General features: G+C 37.0%; 1 protein-coding gene across 1 annotated transcript; it reads left to right on the top strand.

The window, feature by feature from the left end:
* Positions 1–534: 534 nt before the first annotated feature.
* LOC309823202 (uncharacterized protein) lies at positions 535–18,945 on the top strand (the record flags this gene model as incomplete). The annotated part of the gene is made up of 3 exons (XM_082655344.1): positions 535–1,017; positions 3,388–3,439; positions 18,416–18,945. 3 exons carry the CDS (start codon positions 535–537, stop codon positions 18,943–18,945), a joined length of 1,065 nt encoding a protein of 354 aa, XP_082511470.1.
* Positions 18,946–19,212: the final 267 nt, after the last annotated feature.

Here is a 19,212-nt window from a genome sequence, read left to right as displayed (position 1 = left end):
TAAAAGAGTAAAATATTCAATTGATAGATTGTTGAGACTACTGAATATAGTTAGTATTTGGAGAAATCCATTATCATACCCTTTTGAAGAAACACTAAACTATTTTGAATAATAACTACTGATGCTCTTAATACCTAATGGAAGTGAAGGAAAATTTATGTAACTCTACCTGGTAATACCAGAACACACTGCACACATGGATAAGAAGGGGAGGATATCTGAAAATGTTATCACCTATAACTCTGAAGATCAAATCACAGCAAATTCCAAGGAAAAGAAACTGAGTAGTTTCTTTCTTAGTTTATCTGAGTGCTTAAAGCATAATTAAGTATGTGATGATGTGATAAATTAAATTGAAGCAATAACCTAGAGAGGTATGCTCGTCTAAAACGGTGAGCAAGGAGGAGGGAACATCTGTCTGGACAGTGATGCATCCAGGTCTAAGAGTAATATATACTTGAAGTCCAGATCATGACGTTAAAACTCAGAGAGTCTCCTCAGAGTAACTCAGCTGAACTCAAATTTCTTGTCACCATGTCCTACAACTGCTGCTCTGGAAACTTCTCCCACTCCCTTGGGGACCACCTGAGCTACCCAGGCTCCTCCTGTGGCTCTTCCTACCCCAGCAACCTTGTGTACAGCACTGACTGCTGCTCCCCCAGCACCTGCCAGCCCTCCTGTGTGGTGTTCAGTCCCCGCCTGATGTCCTGCTACAGCCTGAGGACCTCCATGCTCTGCAGACACTTCCAGATAACTTATTATGGGTCTCTGGACTGTGGGTCCATCAGAGGCTGTTCCCTGGGTTATGGATCTAGAAGCTCCTACTCCCTGGATTATGGATCCAGAAGTTCCTCCTCACTGGGCTGTGGATCCAGTGTATTCAGACCCCTGTGTTATGGAGTTCATGGTTTCCCTTCCCTGATCTATGGATCCAGATTTTACTACCCAACATACTTGGCTTCTAGGAGCTTTCAATCTTCTGGTTATAGGGCAACCTATAGATCAGCCTTCTGTAGGTCAACTTTCTGAGTTTCCAGACCCTGTGAGCAACATGTTTGTCTCTATTTAAAACTGTTATCGTAGCCTTTTTCAGAAATGTTAGCTAACTCCTCTCTCCATCAGGCCTTCATCCCTTCTCTAGCATCAAGCACTGGCTGACAGACTAGTTCTTTCAGTGAGATTAATGAATGACCAAAATATTGAGTCCATGTCTGTAATTTTATTGAAACAATTGGTTCAGAATTACATAAATATTTTCTTACAAGATACATGGAAATTCAGTTTTGTTTGACCTAATAAACTCATTCACTCTTGCAACTGATATGTTCTCATTGTTCTTTATTGGTTTTAAGTTTGATTTATAATCTATCTCTGAGTCTACAGGCCTTCAGAGTACTTCTTTCTAGGAATGAGTTTGGATTTCTTCAGGAAATGGTGTCAAGTCTGGTGCATAGGAAATTTTCTGGGCACTCCATTGCCTAAGGGCTAACAAGTGTGTGTGTCTTCCACCAACAAAACTGGTAGGATTTTTATTATTGAGTATGCCCATAATTAAGTCAATATTCTCATTATGTTTTCAAGAAGGACACCTTGTGCCGACAACCATATATTATTTTGATTTTACATTTTCAAAACAGTATTGAGTTAGAGTTTGTGCAGAAGATGTCACTTCTGGTGATGAAATAGTTATAGTATAACAAATATTTGTGTAAATTGTATATATTGGTATGAAAAAGACAAAATATGAAGTACCATGGGTTGAAGGGCATTATGGTTGTCTTTAAATATACAGGAAATGGATTATTAAGTGTGTGTGTGTGCCTGTGAGAGAGAGAGAGATCTATTCAGATCTGAGACAGGATAAACTTTGGGTTTCTTTTCATTTGAACAAGTTATTTGTCTCAGCAGCTAAATGTGTGGCCAGAATTCAATTAAAACTTTTTCATAGCATACTTAGTAATAACTCTTCATGAGTGGGAAAATAAATATCAAAGATTACCATTTGCGGGCTTCCCTGGTGGCGCAGTGGTTGAGAGTCCGCCTGCCGATGCAGAGGACACAGGTTCGTGCCCCGGTCCAGGAGGATCCCACATGCCGCGGGTGGGCGGCTGGGCCCGTAAGCCATGGCCACTGAGCCTGCGCGTCCGGAGCCTGTGCTCCACAATGGGAGAGACCACAACAGTGAGAGGCCCGCGTACTGCAAAACAAAAACAAAAACACACAAACAAAAAAGATTACCATTTGCTCCAATCATGTGCTATGAATGTTTATTAATTTGCCTTCCTTCGTCCTCAAGCTTTTTCTAAGTGACTTTGAGAAAAGAGGGCCTCTTTTCACTTATACTCAAAGACAATCATGGCTCAGCATAGGGGTGTGGGAACCAGGTCCCCTGTGTACAGAAATCTGCTCAAGAGACAGAAAATAAAGAAATAGAGAAGAGGGACACAAAGGTTCCTGCTGATCCAGGAGTCTCTGGTTCCCAGCATCCTTTAAGCCAGTTTTACTAGTCCTTCATGCACTTTGATTATATGGACCAATAAAGTCTTCTTTTGGTTTAAACTAATTAAAATAAAATAAGATTTCTGTTACATACATTTAATGTAATAATTATAATTACATAATTATTATTATAATTAATAGTAACGTGTCATCTAGGTGCAGAGTTACTCATTGACTTTTGTATAAATAAGCAGTTAAATTTTTTATTAGTAAGATGAAAAGATCCTGTGTGTCTGCATTATTGCCATTAGCATTGAGCAAGAATTCTTCTCGAAGTAATGTGGAATGAGTAACATGTGGACTAAAGAAACCACTGGGAAAATGAATTCAAAGGGGTCATACTAGCATGGCCCATGAGAAAGTCCTGGGAACACATTCAGCAAACCTAATGGAACTAGAAGCTTCTAACTTCAAGTAAAGTAAGGCCCCAGGCCCACCAAGGAGTGATGAGTAGAGAGGAAAGTTTAAAACTGAGAACAACCCAAGATGGAAGGAAGGGATACCCAGTGACATAGAGGATCTAGTTCTGGAATGACTTGGAGAATTTCCCATTCTAAAGGAATCTTTGAGGTGAGAGGTCAAAAATAGAAACAAGGAGCCAAAGTGTAGGAGAGGAAATACATACATTAGAATGTCTCAATATTTAAACTTTTCAAAGTATAGTGTGAAGATTGCAGGGATCAGACAAGATGAATACTCTTTGCATCCTTCATTTTCTGCATTGCAATATCTTCTTAGTATCACATCACTGCTAATATCTCTCTATATTTCCCATTTTTCTTGTCTTATCTATCCCTCCCACCCTCCCCATTCCCATCTCTCTCTCTCTCTCCCAGTGATTTTCCATCACCTATGTATACTCTGTTTTTCTCCACATTCCCCCTCTAGGTACCAGCTAACATTAGGTGGGTGACTGACTTGGATGATGGTGACAGAGAGTGTAAGGGAAGACTGGGATCTATCAGACGTTACAAAAATGCTCAGAGTGACATAGGGCACTTGACTCTCCAGCTCACTCTGGTCGTTCACAACTACCCCAAGTCTAATGCCCTTTAACATCAGCTCTTTGTTCTGAACTCAGCTCACTAGATATGTTTTGAACTTTAACCTTACCTAGAGTTCTTCTCTGAAAAATGCACAAGGGAACTTAGAAAAAACCAAGACCTTTGTCTTCCAAGAGTTAGTTCACATCTAGTGAGAGAGACAAATTTACTCCCATTATCTTGGTGGGAAGGGTGTGTGTGAAGGGTGAGTGTGAAGAGACCTTTAAGAAGAGCCAACTACATAAGCTATGGCACAGTTGCTTGAAAGAATATGATGTGGGGTTTAGGGAGGAAAACTGCAAGATCTTTTTCTCATTAAACTGTGAGATGTGGACAATGAGAGGTAAGAAATTACATAATCATTAAAAGTGCAATTGCCTAACCCTACATGTCCAGGAAAAGAGACAGAAGCAACACTTATGACTGAAAAAACCTGAGCTTTGTGTCTGGGGTGACAAGAAGTCGATGATCAACCTTCAGATTTAATATGCAGGAATGATTTGGGGGCTCATGTTTTTCTCAGGTTGCAAAATCAATGTGATTATTTATGTGAGTGGGGACTCATTCAGTTGCAAATAGCAGTCTAATAAAATGCTAACACACACAGGGAAGAGTTTAGGGATGCAGTCTATAACTTGAGAGACAGTGCACTCCAAGAGAATGTGAGTTACAGTTCAAGTTTAAAATACTTTACCCAGCTACTCAACAGGAAATTATACCTCTCACCATGTCTTACGTAGTGCTGCTCTGGGAATTCCCCTAACTGTGCCCATAGAGATCTTCTGATATCCTAGTGTCCTGCTATGTTTGTTCTCATCCTATCAATTTGGTTTCCAGGAGCATCTCATTCTTATGGGGACACTCACTTCAGGGTTGTGCAAGTGATGGCATCCTTCAGTGTTGCACCTCAGTCTCTCCACTGTCCTCATCCTAGCCCTGGTCCTTGTCTGCATATACCTCTGCTCTCTAATCATGCCCTGTGTTGGCTGTCACATGCATGCCACTTGAGAACTGCTGCATTTTACAGTCCCTACCAAACTCCTGACATGGAGTCTTTGGTCTAAGGACACAACGGTTGCCAACTGGGGGTTGTGGACTCTGTTTCTGCTGCCCGACCTACTTTCCCTTTATTTATTTATTTTTTAAAATTAATTTTTATTGGAGTATAGTTGATTTACAATGTTGTGTTAGTTTCTGCTATACATCAAAGTGAATCAGTTATACATATACATATATCCATCAACAAATTTTTCATGCAAAGGCTACACAAGATTCTAATGATGTTAAACCTTTCCTACACAATCAACTGTTGTCAAATATGAACATTCTCTTACTGGGCTGTGGTCTTTCTCCTGGATCAACTGTACTTGTTCTAAGAGCCCCCCTTATAATAGGACAAGTAGCCATGTACTTAGAGAAAAGTAGCCTTTGTCCTTTAACACTTCCATTTGATTAATCCACTAAAATTATTAAATCTTAGAATGTTTTATATCAAGGCTTATTTTTGCAATGAATTAGATCCTTACAAGCAAGTAGAAAATGACAGAGAAAAATGAGATTGTGGAGATTTATCTCATTGGCACCAAAACTGTCATTAGTGTGTGTATTCTGGTGTATTCTTTGAATACTCTGGGTTTTAAATAAATATTTCTTTTCCTGTGAAATATATGCTAAATTTTCAACTTATAAGAATGTGGTTATATATAGGATTTCTATAGGTAGATTAGAGTTCTGAAATCTCTTAATTTGCTATCTTTTTTATGATGCCATATAAAGGAAAATAAAGTAAAAAATATGTTTGGAGTTAGGCTCTATTTCTGATTCTTCTGCTAACAAGATTTTGATCTTAGGGATATCCCTGGTGGCCCAGTGGTTAAGAATCTGCTTGCCAATGCTGGTACACGGGTTCGAGCCCTGGTCTGGGAATATCCCACATGCTGTGGAGCAACTAAGCCCATGAGCCACAACTACTGAGCCTGTGTGTCATAACTACTGAAGCACATGTGCCTAGAGCCTGTGCTCTGCAATGAGAGAAGCCACCACAATGAGAAGCCTGCACACCGCAATGAAAAGTAGACCCCACTTGAAGAGTAGCCTCGGATCTCTGCAGCTAGAGAAAGCCTGCACACAGCAACGAAGACCCAGTGCAGCCATAAATAAATAAATAAATAAAAGAAATGGAGACATTATATTTAAAAAAAAGATTTTGATCATACACACATCACTTAACTTCTTTGGGTATCATCTTCCTTATATGTAAAATGAGATGGTCCTTGATGATCTGTGATTCCTAATAGTCCAACATTACTGACATATCCATATTTTATATGATAATAGTAGGTTAATAGTGGCATGTGAGAGGTGAGCTGTTAATGTCCCCCGTAATAGTTTAAATTCTTCTGTGTCGTCCAGGGAGGGAAAAACAGAAGGAAAATGTTTAAAATGTGATGCAATGTAAAACATAATAGTGTTAAGACAGAACATTTCAAAAAAGTAAAATCAAGATCCTCATGCAAATGAAAAACACACATATTAAATATTTTATTTAACTCATTAATGAATGAGGGGGTCACCATTAAGAAGCCACAACTGGTTCAAAGAGAACTCACAGAACACACTTATATAGGCTGTCAGAGATGCTGAAATAAATTTACAAAGGCAGATACAAAGTGGTTACTGTACACAGAGGAAAAAATCAATAAAACTCCACTAGACAGAAACCATTTTTATTTTAACAGACAAGAATCATTTGCATTATTATCAATTTTCTACAGTGTATAGAATTATACAAGAGATGAAAAACAATGAAAAGGGGCAATACCCTAAAACATGAACTAGATCGACCACAGGGTAATTCATTCCAATGTCTCTTATTTCAAAGTCTCAGAGTTTTTTTTTTTTTTTTGTCTGACAACAGAATGTGAAATCAGTAATGCTCACTGTAAAACATAGTAATAGATGTATTGCAACAGTGTAAACATCATTTTTTTCTTCATTATAGAAACTAAGGAGAAAAAAGAAATTACATGATATCATAGAAGGATCTAGTCTATTTTATTAGTGTACTCTTTTCTAGTGGTACTGCATCTGCTTGTAATTTGGAGGAAAAGATGATTACATAGGGGTGCAATATTTTGACTTCTTGCCCTATTCCATCCCTCACGTCACCTCAATCCCTACACTACTACTGTCAGCTTTACTCATCTTTAAAAACCTCAGATTTAATTAACTTAAATAACATACTTAAATATGGAAGAGCAAAATGGAGGTCCATATTTCTGATTCATTACACTTTTTAATTTTCCTAACATTAAAAAGTTAACCATTAAAGAAGCAGTTCTTCGTCTGGATTGTGGTCATGGTTACGGGAAATCTAGACATGAAATATAATTGTATAGAACTATACACATACACAAATGAGTGCGTGTTTAAACTGGTAAAACTGAATGAGATCTGTAATCTAGCTAACAGTATCTCAGTGATGTCAATTTCCTGGTTTTGGTACTGTAGTACAGTTGGATAAGATGTCACTTTTGGGGGAAGCAGAGTGAAGTTTAAAGGGATTCTATGAACTATTTTTGCAAATTTCTGCAAGCCTATTTATTTTAATAAAAACCTAATTATTAAAAAAAAGTTTAATGAAAGTTAACTGTATGTTGAGAACATAAGTAGGCTATTGATTGGCAAAATGTGTTATAAGTTGTATGATGGATGTTTCTGGAAGATTCATATAGGCATACTAAAGTCTGTCAGTTAAAGTGACAGGATGCAGTTATCGCTGATGTATGAGAGCTCTTAATCTGCTAAGGGTGAATGTGGGCCTTGGGAATAAAGTGAAAGGATTAGACATTGCCCAGAGTTTTTCTTTTCTTCCATGTTCCATTCGTGTCTATTTCAGAATTTGTAAGATTTCCCCATGAATCTCTATTTTGTTTCCTAATGGAATCAGTCAAATCTTTCCACTCCCATCAATCCCAAATGACTGAAGTCCCACTTGCCAATGTTTATTTCTTGGAACACTGTTCTTAAGGGATATTAGTAGATGAGATACAGTGTTTGCATTTACACAATGAATATTGGACTAACCAAGTTAATCAGGTTTGCTTTCTTCCCCTTTCAGAGTTTTTAATTATGCTTAAGCATATTGTGAATTTCCAAATGAAGAAGGGAGAATTAGTGTTTCCTTCCCTCACTTCTCCATGGTGAAATTGGCAGAGACACAGCATGAGTTTTCCTAAGTTTTTTGGTCCAGATAATATTGTAATTTTTAGTAAAAATTAATTTTAATCAAAATCCAAACTCCAGGTAATGAGTTATTTCTCTTATTTCAGGGAATTTCTGAAAAGAGACAATAACTAAATTTGTTTTTGAAATACACACTCCTTTTGGTACTTTACCAGAAAAATAATCCCAGTCGCGTAATTGAAGAGGAAGCTGTTATCACACTCATAATCATAAAAAGAAGTGAATAGTGGCTGATTCTGTGTTTTTAACAGCTTACTCTTCCTGCTGGGCAAATGACCACAGAGGTTAATGTCTTGACCATAAAATTGATTCCAGGGGGCTACACTTTCTGTGGATGAATATTGGATATTGCAAGGTGAAATGGTGTCATTGATTGTTCATCTTCTCCAGCTTATAAACCAAATTTGAAAAATGCTTTCGCTTCAACAATTTTAGGGTGATTTTTCACGGTCTATTATTGCACGAGGTAAAGCAAGAAAAACAAACAGTCAAACCACATTTAGCACATCCTCTGGAGCTACAAACTTCATTCTGGGATAGTGATGTGGAAATGTTCTCTTAATCGATTGTCGACATGTGGGGAAGAATGCTTTGTGCAGCAAGTCTGTCTTTATTGAAGTCATAAGATGGAATTCTACCCAGCAAGTTTTTCATTTTCAAATTCTAGACAAGAATGTGGTGCGAATTCTAAAATGGCTTGCCTTTACTTTCCTACCCAACACCTTTTGTCATGTGGTTTAACACTTTGCCTAGGGTATTATCCTCTTTTTCTCCGTTTTAATCCTATTTTTAAGTGTTCAAGAGCTTAGTAATAAAACTTCGACTCATCTGTGTCATGCATTTGGTCCTCAGCATTTGTTAGCTTTATATTGTGGCTTAACAAACAGAAGGTATGCTTGGGTAATGAAATATCTGAAGACAGAGATTTGGTCTCATTTTCTGGCTCTATAAAGTTTTTACTAAAATAATTTCTTACACATTACTTAACATATCAATATGCTTTTTTTCCTGAAAAGTGAAAATAATACTACTTAATTCATAGAGCTGTTATGAGGAATATATGTGAGAATTATGTAATGAAGAGTAGGAGTGTTTAGATTTTGAATTTATGGAAGGTATTGTGCCTCAGATGTCTTTGTTCATATGAGCCCATTTCCCTTGATATATGATGTGATTATCATATATTTGGCAATTAGTGTTAACATATTAATCTCCTTTTAGCAAGTAGGAAGAGCATACAATAGGCTTTGGTCTGCATTACTGAGATTTCAAAATGTATGCAAAGGGCGTCTCTATTTCAAGCATGAGCAAAACAACTACTGCTTTTTCAAACATGGAGAAAAATAAATGTGTGTTCCAAAGTTTACTTGTAACTAGTTTAATATATTTTCTTGCCTAAATCTTCACTGATTGCTATGTTGGGTGAGAGCAAAACAGGCAAAAAATATTCAAACCTTCCTTCAAAGGGTCCTTACCAGTTGAGACACTACTTTGGATAAATCTCTATAAATCACTGTAGCATATGATGAGAGACACTGAAGTCAGAAAAACATGACTACGGAAACAAAGTTCCACACATTAGCCCACCAGATTCTATTTTTGGGGGTAATAGTACCAGTCATGTCTCTATCATGATTCTCTTGGGAATGCCAAACAGAAAATTGCTTACTAATGCTCTTGAAATTCAAAACAAATGAATACCATAAGTTATTATCATTGCTTCTTGAACTTTGAAGTCTTTCCAATATGAGTAGAGAATAAAGGCCCATTGCCTTCAACCTGCTGAAACAATGTAGAATTGATACTGTCCAAAGAATTCTTGCCTGTTGTTATGCACACGGTTCCTGAATAGCAAGTCTCTTTGGTAAGTCATAACATGTTTATTAGCAGTGACTCCTTCTTCCCAAAATGCAACTGCAACTAGGATAGCTCATCTGATATTAGGTACAGAGTTGCTAGGGATCAAGCCCATTAATAAGACAAAGGAATCAGTGCTGTCCTGTCTATTAACCAACTGACATCCCAACCTGGGCCTGGGCTCCCTTGCCACCCTCCAGATAACGAGATCACTTGATCCTCAGAATGCCTCAGTCTGGGTCCCCACTTTGGTTTCCCCACCTAGAAAATTTCCGAGTTTTCATGCTTCAGAGTGAGTCCTTAGAATATGTAAGCATTTCGATAATAATTTTTTTTTTACTTGGACATCAGTTTGTCTGCTTTGAGAGTGAACTCATTTAAACTGGGTTTAAGAAGAAACACTATGTATATTTGAATCCCTTGATTCTAACAGTTATTGGATATTTGTCTTGTACATATTCAATTTCCTTAAATGTAAAATAGAGATGATGATAGTATTTATATCACAAGATTACAATGAGGAGCAAATGATAAGATATGTGAAGCAACTAGAAGAGTTCCTTGAATACAGAAACCACTCTATAAATGTTACCTATTATTAGACTATAAATGTATGTAACTTATGTCCAAAAAAATAAATGTGTATGGCTCCATTGACCTAACTCTCTGATGAGCCATAAACATCATATCTTTCATTTGGCCCAAAACCAACTATTTATGCTCTCAATTCCTAAACATTTTAAATACACAATAAAGTATACAATAGAATACTCCATTCCCTCCCAAAACTCATAAACATGCAAATAAATATGTTTTAATCCATTTTCTTTATATAAGTTTTATATAAAGTTTTTACCTTGGGTGTAAACTAATTTAGCATTTTCTTAATCCTTTATTTATTTATTTATTTATTTATTTAATGTTTCTTTTATACTGTGATTTTCCTGGGCAATCTTATCTCTGTGCCTTTAACTCTTGGTCTTCACTAATGTCTGTCTACCCTCAAGCCACCAAATTCCTATAGTTAGGTTAATCAAGGATCTTTAGGTGTAATGCCCACCCTCATATAATACAGAAATGCGACTATCTGAAACATTGCTTTGAAATTTTTTTATTTTTTCAGCAATTGTCAATGGGCTTGAAGAAAATAATTTGGTATTTGCTTTACTGCTTATAAACATAGCCCCTAAGGGGCCATTCAAAATTTACATGCTATACATTTGATAGTAGATTACTTTTTAAAAGTATTTGGGCTAAAATTTCCATCTTCTTTTCTAATATAATTTAAGTCCACTTATATGAGGCATTCCATATTCATCCAGCTGGTAAAGAGAGCTAAGCAGAATTATTTTTCCATAAAACATTTGATTCTTACAGAGTATCATGATCAGGCAATGATATCATTGTCTTTTATGCACCATTTATATCACACGTATCAGTTGTTACTGAGCATAAGTACATGCTTTATAATATGGGACACCATATTGGGAATGATTGAGCAAAGAATTGCAATAAAATATAATGCTGAAAAGCAGGGAGGAAAGAAAAGACCTGTAACTCAGCATCCTGTAAATGACCCTTTGAGTCACAAGTTAAACCAGCAATGATGACCAATTATTCTGAGCATGCAACAATCATCTCAAGTCCAAGGCAATACTGTAAACTGTCTTTTGGCTATAAAATACAAGTAAGCATATTTATCATGGTGTTAATCTATTTGATTGTAATTAGACAACACACTAAGGAGATGTTCTTATGCAAATTGTAGTATAGAAAGATACTGAGGTTGGCTGTCAAAAACATCTCACTCACAGGTTGAGAGCACATAAGCCCTCTAGGCCAGCAGGGAACACTCAGACCTTCTCTGACACTGTTAACAAATGAAGTAGATGTAGTGATAACATGTCACAGCTGCTAGGTTGGAAACTTCTCTTCCTTTTCTCTTAGAGAATTCCTGGTCTAGCCAGTCTTTTCCTGTGGCCCGTCTTACCTCAGCCACTTTGTCTACTCACTGACCTCTGTTCTCCCAGTCTCCTCCAAGAAAAGTTTCTCTCTAATGACTCTCAAGAGAGCTGCTAAAAGCCCATCAGCAGCCATAAATGATCTGTTTTTCCAGACACTATGAATTCAATGGCTCCCAGTCTTTAAATTGTCAATCCTCTGATTCCCAAAACCTGAATTATCTTCCCAGGTTCTGCCATGCAAACTACTTTCTTACTAGCGATGTCCTGTCAACTTACTACAGACCAGCCTAGAAGCCTGGCTTCTGTAAAGCAGCTTAATGCCTCTTCACGCTTCTACATGAAATTCTGTTTTCTATTTTATTCATTTACCACAATCCCCACTTCAGGATGGACTGACCACCAACTACCTACTACTTCTGTCATCATTACACAATCAGAATAGTCAAACTTGGGAAACCACCTTAGAGTTTTATATGTTAGATATTAAAAGAAGTTACACATAAAAGAAATCATGAGGTTATTTCATATGTTCTTGTTCTCCTACAATGTGACAGAAATGTTGTTATTGAATAAATTTTCATGGAATTCAAACACATTCATCTTTCCTTGAATTTTTTAAAGAGTTTTTGGCTGACTGGGGTTGCATTTTTTTAACTACTTGGAAAAATTACTACTTGGATAACTTTGGTCATTGATTTTATAAAAAGCAATCTGTAAAACCAGAGCTAAGACAATCCATTTGTATAAGTAGGAAAATATTATAGTCTAAAATGACTTCTAATTAGAGAATTATTATTTCCTATGTAAAACATAAGATTCAAAATAATTCACAACATGTGAAATGCAAAGGGCATAAGATTCTATTTGGCTTTATATAGTAGCTGAGGGATCTTTAAGAAGAACAAAAGTGATTAGGTTTACATGCATGTAACACATTTTAAAGTCACCTATCTTCTCTTAACATACTTCTCATTTTCCAGAATCAGATGAAGGCATATCTCTTTTGGATAGGGCCCTTTCTTGGTCCCCTGCTCATCCTCACCACCCACAACAGTGTTTTGTGCTCTAATGTGTGCTTGCTGAATTCACTTGAAATGACTCTCTATAGCTTTCAAATTCCATGTTAGTATATTGAGAAAGTTGGAAAAGATGGTTTAGTTTAACAAGGGTTTATTTTTTAGCTTCTACAATGTACTGAGCACTATTGAAACTGTGGTCATTTCCATATTAAATTACAAAACAAAGCAAAACAAAATGATAGATATAGATACACATATAGATATATAATATTTGATAGTGACATGCTTAAAATCTAGGAGGACCATCTAACTTGACCTCCCTCCAACATTGAATACTTTTGACTTCTTTGGTTTATTTATAACGCATTTTCACCTTGATTTTGTTACACTCCCAATTTTCTTTAAATTTTACTGGATATTCTTTCTCAGTCTTTTGTAGGCTCCTCTTACTTTGCCAATTCCTTAAATGTAAGGTTTTCTCAGGGTGCCATCTGAGGCCCCCTTCTCATCTCATTTAACACATGTTGTAGAGCTTTAATAACCATCTTTATGGGAGGCAGTCAAACACTGTAGTTAAGAATATAGGCTATTAAATCACATTGCCAGGTCTGAACCCAACCGGGGCCCACTCGTACTCTTATGTGACCCTCCAATCCAGTCTTCTCACTGCAGACAGAGTCATCTCTGTAGGAGGCAAATTTGATCTAATTATGTCCATATTTATAACCTATCAGTGGCTTCTCATTGTTACAGATCCCCATTCCCTTGTCCAAGCCAATGCGGACAGCTGAGTTTTGGAATCCAGTTTTTTCAGACTTTAGAATGATAATAGAATGCGTAAACTGTATGTAATATAATAACCCAGGTAGTATCTGGGAGAAAAAAACCCTATAATCAAACATATTTGTTTATTTCTGAGGCACAATATATCCACACTAAGAAGAGGAAGAAAAAAGTATATGCACAGTTTCTATTAGTTTGATCATGTCATTCTATCCAGAGAACAGAGAATGCCTTCTTTCACCACCAAATTAGTTCTAAAGGATGTTTTTGATTTTCAAAGTGTTTTGGACTTCTGAAGAATGTCCAGAGCCCCTTGTCATCTGGCTCCTGTCTGTCTCTGGTCCCGCCTGTTATCTTCTCTCTTCCAAGACTCATCACTGATTCTGAGCTTCTTGAAAAAAGATCCTCTTACCTGACTGACTTCTTTGCCTTCAGTCTTAAGCTAAGTGGAAGCAATCTAGTATCCTTTGAAGATAAAATTAGGGCATAGAGACACTAGGTATGAACTAATTGGGGGTCAGATCATAAGATGATTTGTATTAAAGACTTAGGAAATTGAATTCGAGTTTGAAAAGACCAACATAGACTTTAGGAAAAAAAAAACAACATTGTGAGAAATGCATAGGAAATAGAGTTGAGATAGGCAAGACCAGGGGCTCTGGAGACCACCTATAATAACAGACAAATAGTTGAGTTATGGCCAGATAGAAAAACAAAGGATTTTACCATTTTTGGAGATTAAAAAAATAGCAAGGTATGCTTATCCAAGATCAGATATGGGAAGTGAGGAAAAGGGAAGTCATGGATATATCCCAAGAACTGCATAGATGGGTTAATGTAACTATAATAGTGTGCAAAATAATTAGAAGTTGTTCTAATTCAGGAGATGGCTTAGGAGAGCAGTTGAGCCTCTGCGGGGTTTAATGTTTTTGTGAAACATCCAAAGGTATATGTGGATCAAGCAAAAGTTTGGAGGGAGAGAGACAGGATAAGATAGAAGATAGGTGATGATAATCCCATCAATTCCCTAATTTATCCATTAAGTATTTGTTGAGAAACAACTATGTAACTTTGATTATTCTTGAGCTGAGGATTCACTGTTGAACAACAAAGAGTATATTTTTTGTCTCTCCCAAGAGATTACAGTCAGAGATGAGCCACTTAAGAAGGGTCATAGACTAGGTGAATCAATGGTGTTATCAAACCTATGATTTAGTTAAGCTAACATCTTTTAATCATGCAGGAGTTCTTAATGAAGGAAGCAATACACTCATTTACTTGACATACATTATTTGTCTCACAGCAGATGGTAACTGACTCCCATGGACTGGTTTGTTTTGGTTGCTCTGCTCTAGCCTAGAAGACAGTCTAAAAAATAAATATGTTATAAAAATAATGAAATTAATTACAGGGATGATAGCTATCATAACAGGAGAACCTAATTTATTCTAGGATATGGTGGTTAAGAAGTAAGGAAAGGCTTAATTATCTTAATTATCCAGATGAAGAAAGAACATTCAGGGCACAAGAAAGAGCATGTCCTTGTGGTAGGAAAAAGCTTAAGCTATGTTAATTATGGAACAGAGGCAGTGTGTTTGGGAGAGAGGGAAAGGGTATGGTGTGAAGATGAGGTTAGAGGCATGATCATGCAACCTTACAAACCATGTAGAGTATTTGTGTTTATCATACGTGTATTAGAAAACAATGGAGAAGTTTTAATCAGGACAGTGACAGGACCTGATTTTTGTTTTAAGAAGATTGATCAGGCAGAGATAGAGAGAAAAGATTGGAGAAGACATTTTTTTGAAAATGAAATAGGCAATGTTGAACATTTTCAGTAGTTCCACCAAGAAAGGAGACTACCTTGAACTAGAACAGTGGTTCTTCACCAGAACTGCTTTAGCCCTCAAGCAATTTTTGAAGACATTGTTAATTGGCATAATTTGTGTGTGGGTGTGTTTGTGTGTGTGTGTGTGTGTGTGTGTGTGTGTGTGTTTGTGTGTGATGTGCTACTGGCGTTTAGTGGATAGAGCCAGGGACACTGCCAAATATCTTACAATGAACAGGATACTCTCCACAACAAAGTAATACCCAGTTCAAAATGTCAATGATGACAAAGTTGAGAAACCCTAGACTGGAAGGAAGGCAGTAAGAGGACTGGGGAGATTTATGATAAGTTTAGAAAATAGAATGGGACATATTTAGAGTGGATTGCATATATTAAGAGGATTCCAAAGTTTCTGAGTTAAACTACTATGTCTTTCAAAATACTGCTTACTCAGATGAGAAAAAAATATTTTTTTTCTCCCTAGGGAAGAATAAAAGTTCAATTTTATACACATACAATTTTGACAGCCTTATAAAATCTCTAAATGGAAATGGCTAGTAATTGGATATCTGGGTCTAGAATTTTAATAAAAGGAGGTGTGTACTGGAAATATACATTTGAATGACACAATATGGACAGTATTTCAAGTCATGAATGGGAGCTACCTCCCCTACAGAGAAAATAAGTGGTGAGATCAGCAGTAAGCCTCAAAAAACAGGAATCCAACTAATGGTAAATTGAATTTGGTGGAAGTTAGATAGAAAATCGGGAGTGTGATGTCACAGAAGTTCATAGATGAACATATTTCAAGATCAGGGACACAGTTAACTGTGATAAATGTGGTTAAACATTTGCATAGGATCATCCCCCAAATGTCCACATTTAGCAGCATAAAGGTCACTGCTGACCATACCAGTGAAATTTCAGAAGAGTGTTAAATCAGAGAAAAACAACATGGTTATTGAAAAGACAATAAGAATTTAGATAGTTGACAAACTGATCACACAAATCTTTAGAGAATTTTGTCTTTAAAAACAAGAAGAGCTATATAATCACGGAGGAAATGACACTAAGATTTTTGGGTTGAAGATGGTTAGCTATGTCTGTAAGTCTGAGAAAACAGAGCCATTAGAATGGATGGGGATGAAGCTGTTGGACAGAGAAAGGAATGATTGATCAAGGCCACAAAGGTAACTTTGCTTGGCCTGGAGGTGAGGGGCAGAGATCTAGGGTAACCTTAAGCACTAAACTGGTTATGATTAATTTGGGGATTATATTTAATTATGAAAGAGATATTTATACTCAATGTTGTATTAAAAGTAAGTTTTAAAAGACAATTAGTGTGCATGCACTTATTTGTAAAAATAAAAAGTTAATGATTTGATATATTCCTTCATTTCATAAATAATTTGGAGCACTCACTGTGTGCCAGATGCTTGATCAAAGAAAATTAAACCCTGTTGTTGATCCTGAGGAACTTCTGCGTACTCCACTCTTACAATGTATGTGACTGTCCTGCAAGTTCAAACGACTGAAATGTTACTCAGTCTGCACAATCCATTTCAAAAGACATCTCTTCCAATTCCTCCGTGTGTGTGTGTGTGTGTGTGTGTGTGTGTGTATGTTTGTTCACCCAAATGGATAGCTAATATGATACTAAGACACTTATTGCAGAAGAGTTTAAACAGTTGAGATGAACACCTGTCAGACATGAGGAATTTGATTTTGGCTTTGAGGGATGAGAAGGATTTGGGGAAGCGAGCAAGACATCTGGTAGAAATTTGCAAGCAAGACAATGGGCAGACTATTCCATTGTGCCAGATAAGCAAATGCTGTAGAAGATTAGAGAAAAGAATCACCAGGAAGCAAATAGAAAACATCAAATTACATAAATAGGTTTTTGCTTTCCAATTTCTAAAAGATGCTTTAAGGCAGGAGTTGAATATTACAATAAGTGAGAAAAAAGACATTTCTAATTCTAAGACTTTTCTATCATTGATTTTTTTATAGTGATAAGGTTAATTTTAACTACTTAATATGAAAGTACGTTTTTTGCTGCTTTGTCTTTCAAGAACGATGAACAAAAGAGAAGCTCAGTAAGGAGTGAAATGAATCACTCTCTAAGGTGTCTCATTTCTCACTCCCAGCTGAGTTGGCAAAGGTTAGCACACTATTAAAATTCAAGTTGTTGCAAATCTATTTCATTGGTAGTCAACTCACTCAAGGTATACTAGTTTTCAGCAATTATTCTCAGTGATAGTCTACGTGTTTGCCAAAGAATCTCTGTGTCATGTGGAAAAGGAATTCAATAACTCCATGCAGGATCAAACATGAGTTGCTTAATGATAAGCTAAATGAGAGGACAAATAGAAGAAGAGCTTGAAATAACCATCTCCATGGTAACTTTGAATGCTAAAAAAAATAACCGAAAGCATTAGGAATCTGGTGGCTGTGTTTGGTTTTCCATAAAAGAGGTAAGAATGTATAGGTAGGCACATCTGACAGAATGCAAATGTTATCACATTGAAATATTTTTCTCACCTCGGTATTCATTGTGCACGTGAGTCTGGGAGCTGAAAGGTTAAGCTTCAGCACAGCATTGCTCTTCCTGCTGGCTTTGGAGGTAGTCACACCTGGGCTGTTAAATGGGTGATAATTCCTATCTCATAAGGTGGTTACAAGGATTAAATGATCCCACAATCTGCAATGTTTTACACATAGTAAAGGCTACATAAAACATATATAAATATCTGAGAGGGAGGTACTTATGACTGTTAGGAGTCACAATTTACACACTCAGGCACAAAGTCAGTCAATCTCAGTGAGGAAGCAAGGGCACCATCTTTATGCATCAGGACCAACGTCTTTGAAGGCAAACCACACCTAATTTCTGAAAAAAAAAAAAGAGAGAAAAAAGAGAGAAAGAAGCAGAGTGGCTTCTATAAAGCAGAATAATTGAACAGCAGTTAAGAAAACACAGGAATGTGTTCAGTGATAATTATAGCCTAGGTTAATTGACTGTTTTCATGACAAGACATGCACAAGAACAGGGAGGGTCTGCATCACATCCAGTGTACTGAGGATATATATATATATATATATATATATATATATATATATATATATAAACACGGCTGGGAGAAGCCAAGGATATCAGAACATCTCACAGTAACTCAGCTGAACTCACATCTCCTGTCAACATGTACTACAACTGCTGCCTAGGAAACTTCTCGTCCCGCTCCCCTGGAGGCTATCTGCGCTACCCAGGCTCCTTCCAGCCCAGCGACCTGGTCTACAACACTGACCTCTGCTCTCCTAGCACCTGCCTGCTGGGCTCCTCTCTCTACAGTGGGTGTCAGGAGGCCTGTGATGAGCCCACCAGGTGCCAGGTGTACCGTGTGGTGTCCAGTCCCTGCCAGATATTCTGCTACTATCCAAGGACCTCCACTCCCTGCACTCCTTGCTGGTCAACTCACACTGGATCTCTGAGCTGTGGGTCCAGCAGAGGCTACTGCCTGGGCTATGGATCTAGAAGTTGCTACTCACTAGGCTGTGGATCCCGTGGCTTCAGACCCCTGGGTTCTGGAATCTGTGGCTTCCCTTCCCTGAGCCATGGATCCAGATTTTGCCGTCCAGCATACATGGCTTCTAGGATCTGCCAAATTTCTTGTTACCAACCAACTTGTATATCTGGCTTCTACTGCTGATCAATCAGCTTAAGGGTTCTAGACTGTGACTTCACAGTTATATCCCTCAAAGTTAATCTCAGCTGTTATCTGACTGGAGTCTATTTTCTACTACCTAGACAAATGATAATTTTTTAAAATCCTATTAATATTAAAATAATTTATCTCAGAGAGTATCCATTCTGTTTTCTTCTATTTTCCCCCTTAATTCTCTAGTTAAAAATAGTACAAGAGATCTCTTTTCCTTTCAAATAAACTCATTTAATCTGATATCAGTTCATAAATCTT

Source organism: Grampus griseus, assembly GCF_964374135.1.
Source record: "Grampus griseus genome assembly, chromosome: 5".
In the NCBI taxonomy this organism is placed as follows: Eukaryota; Metazoa; Chordata; class Mammalia; order Artiodactyla; family Delphinidae; genus Grampus; species Grampus griseus.
The sequence above is the reverse complement of the archived record's forward strand: the minus strand, read 5'-3'. Positions and strand labels throughout refer to the sequence as shown.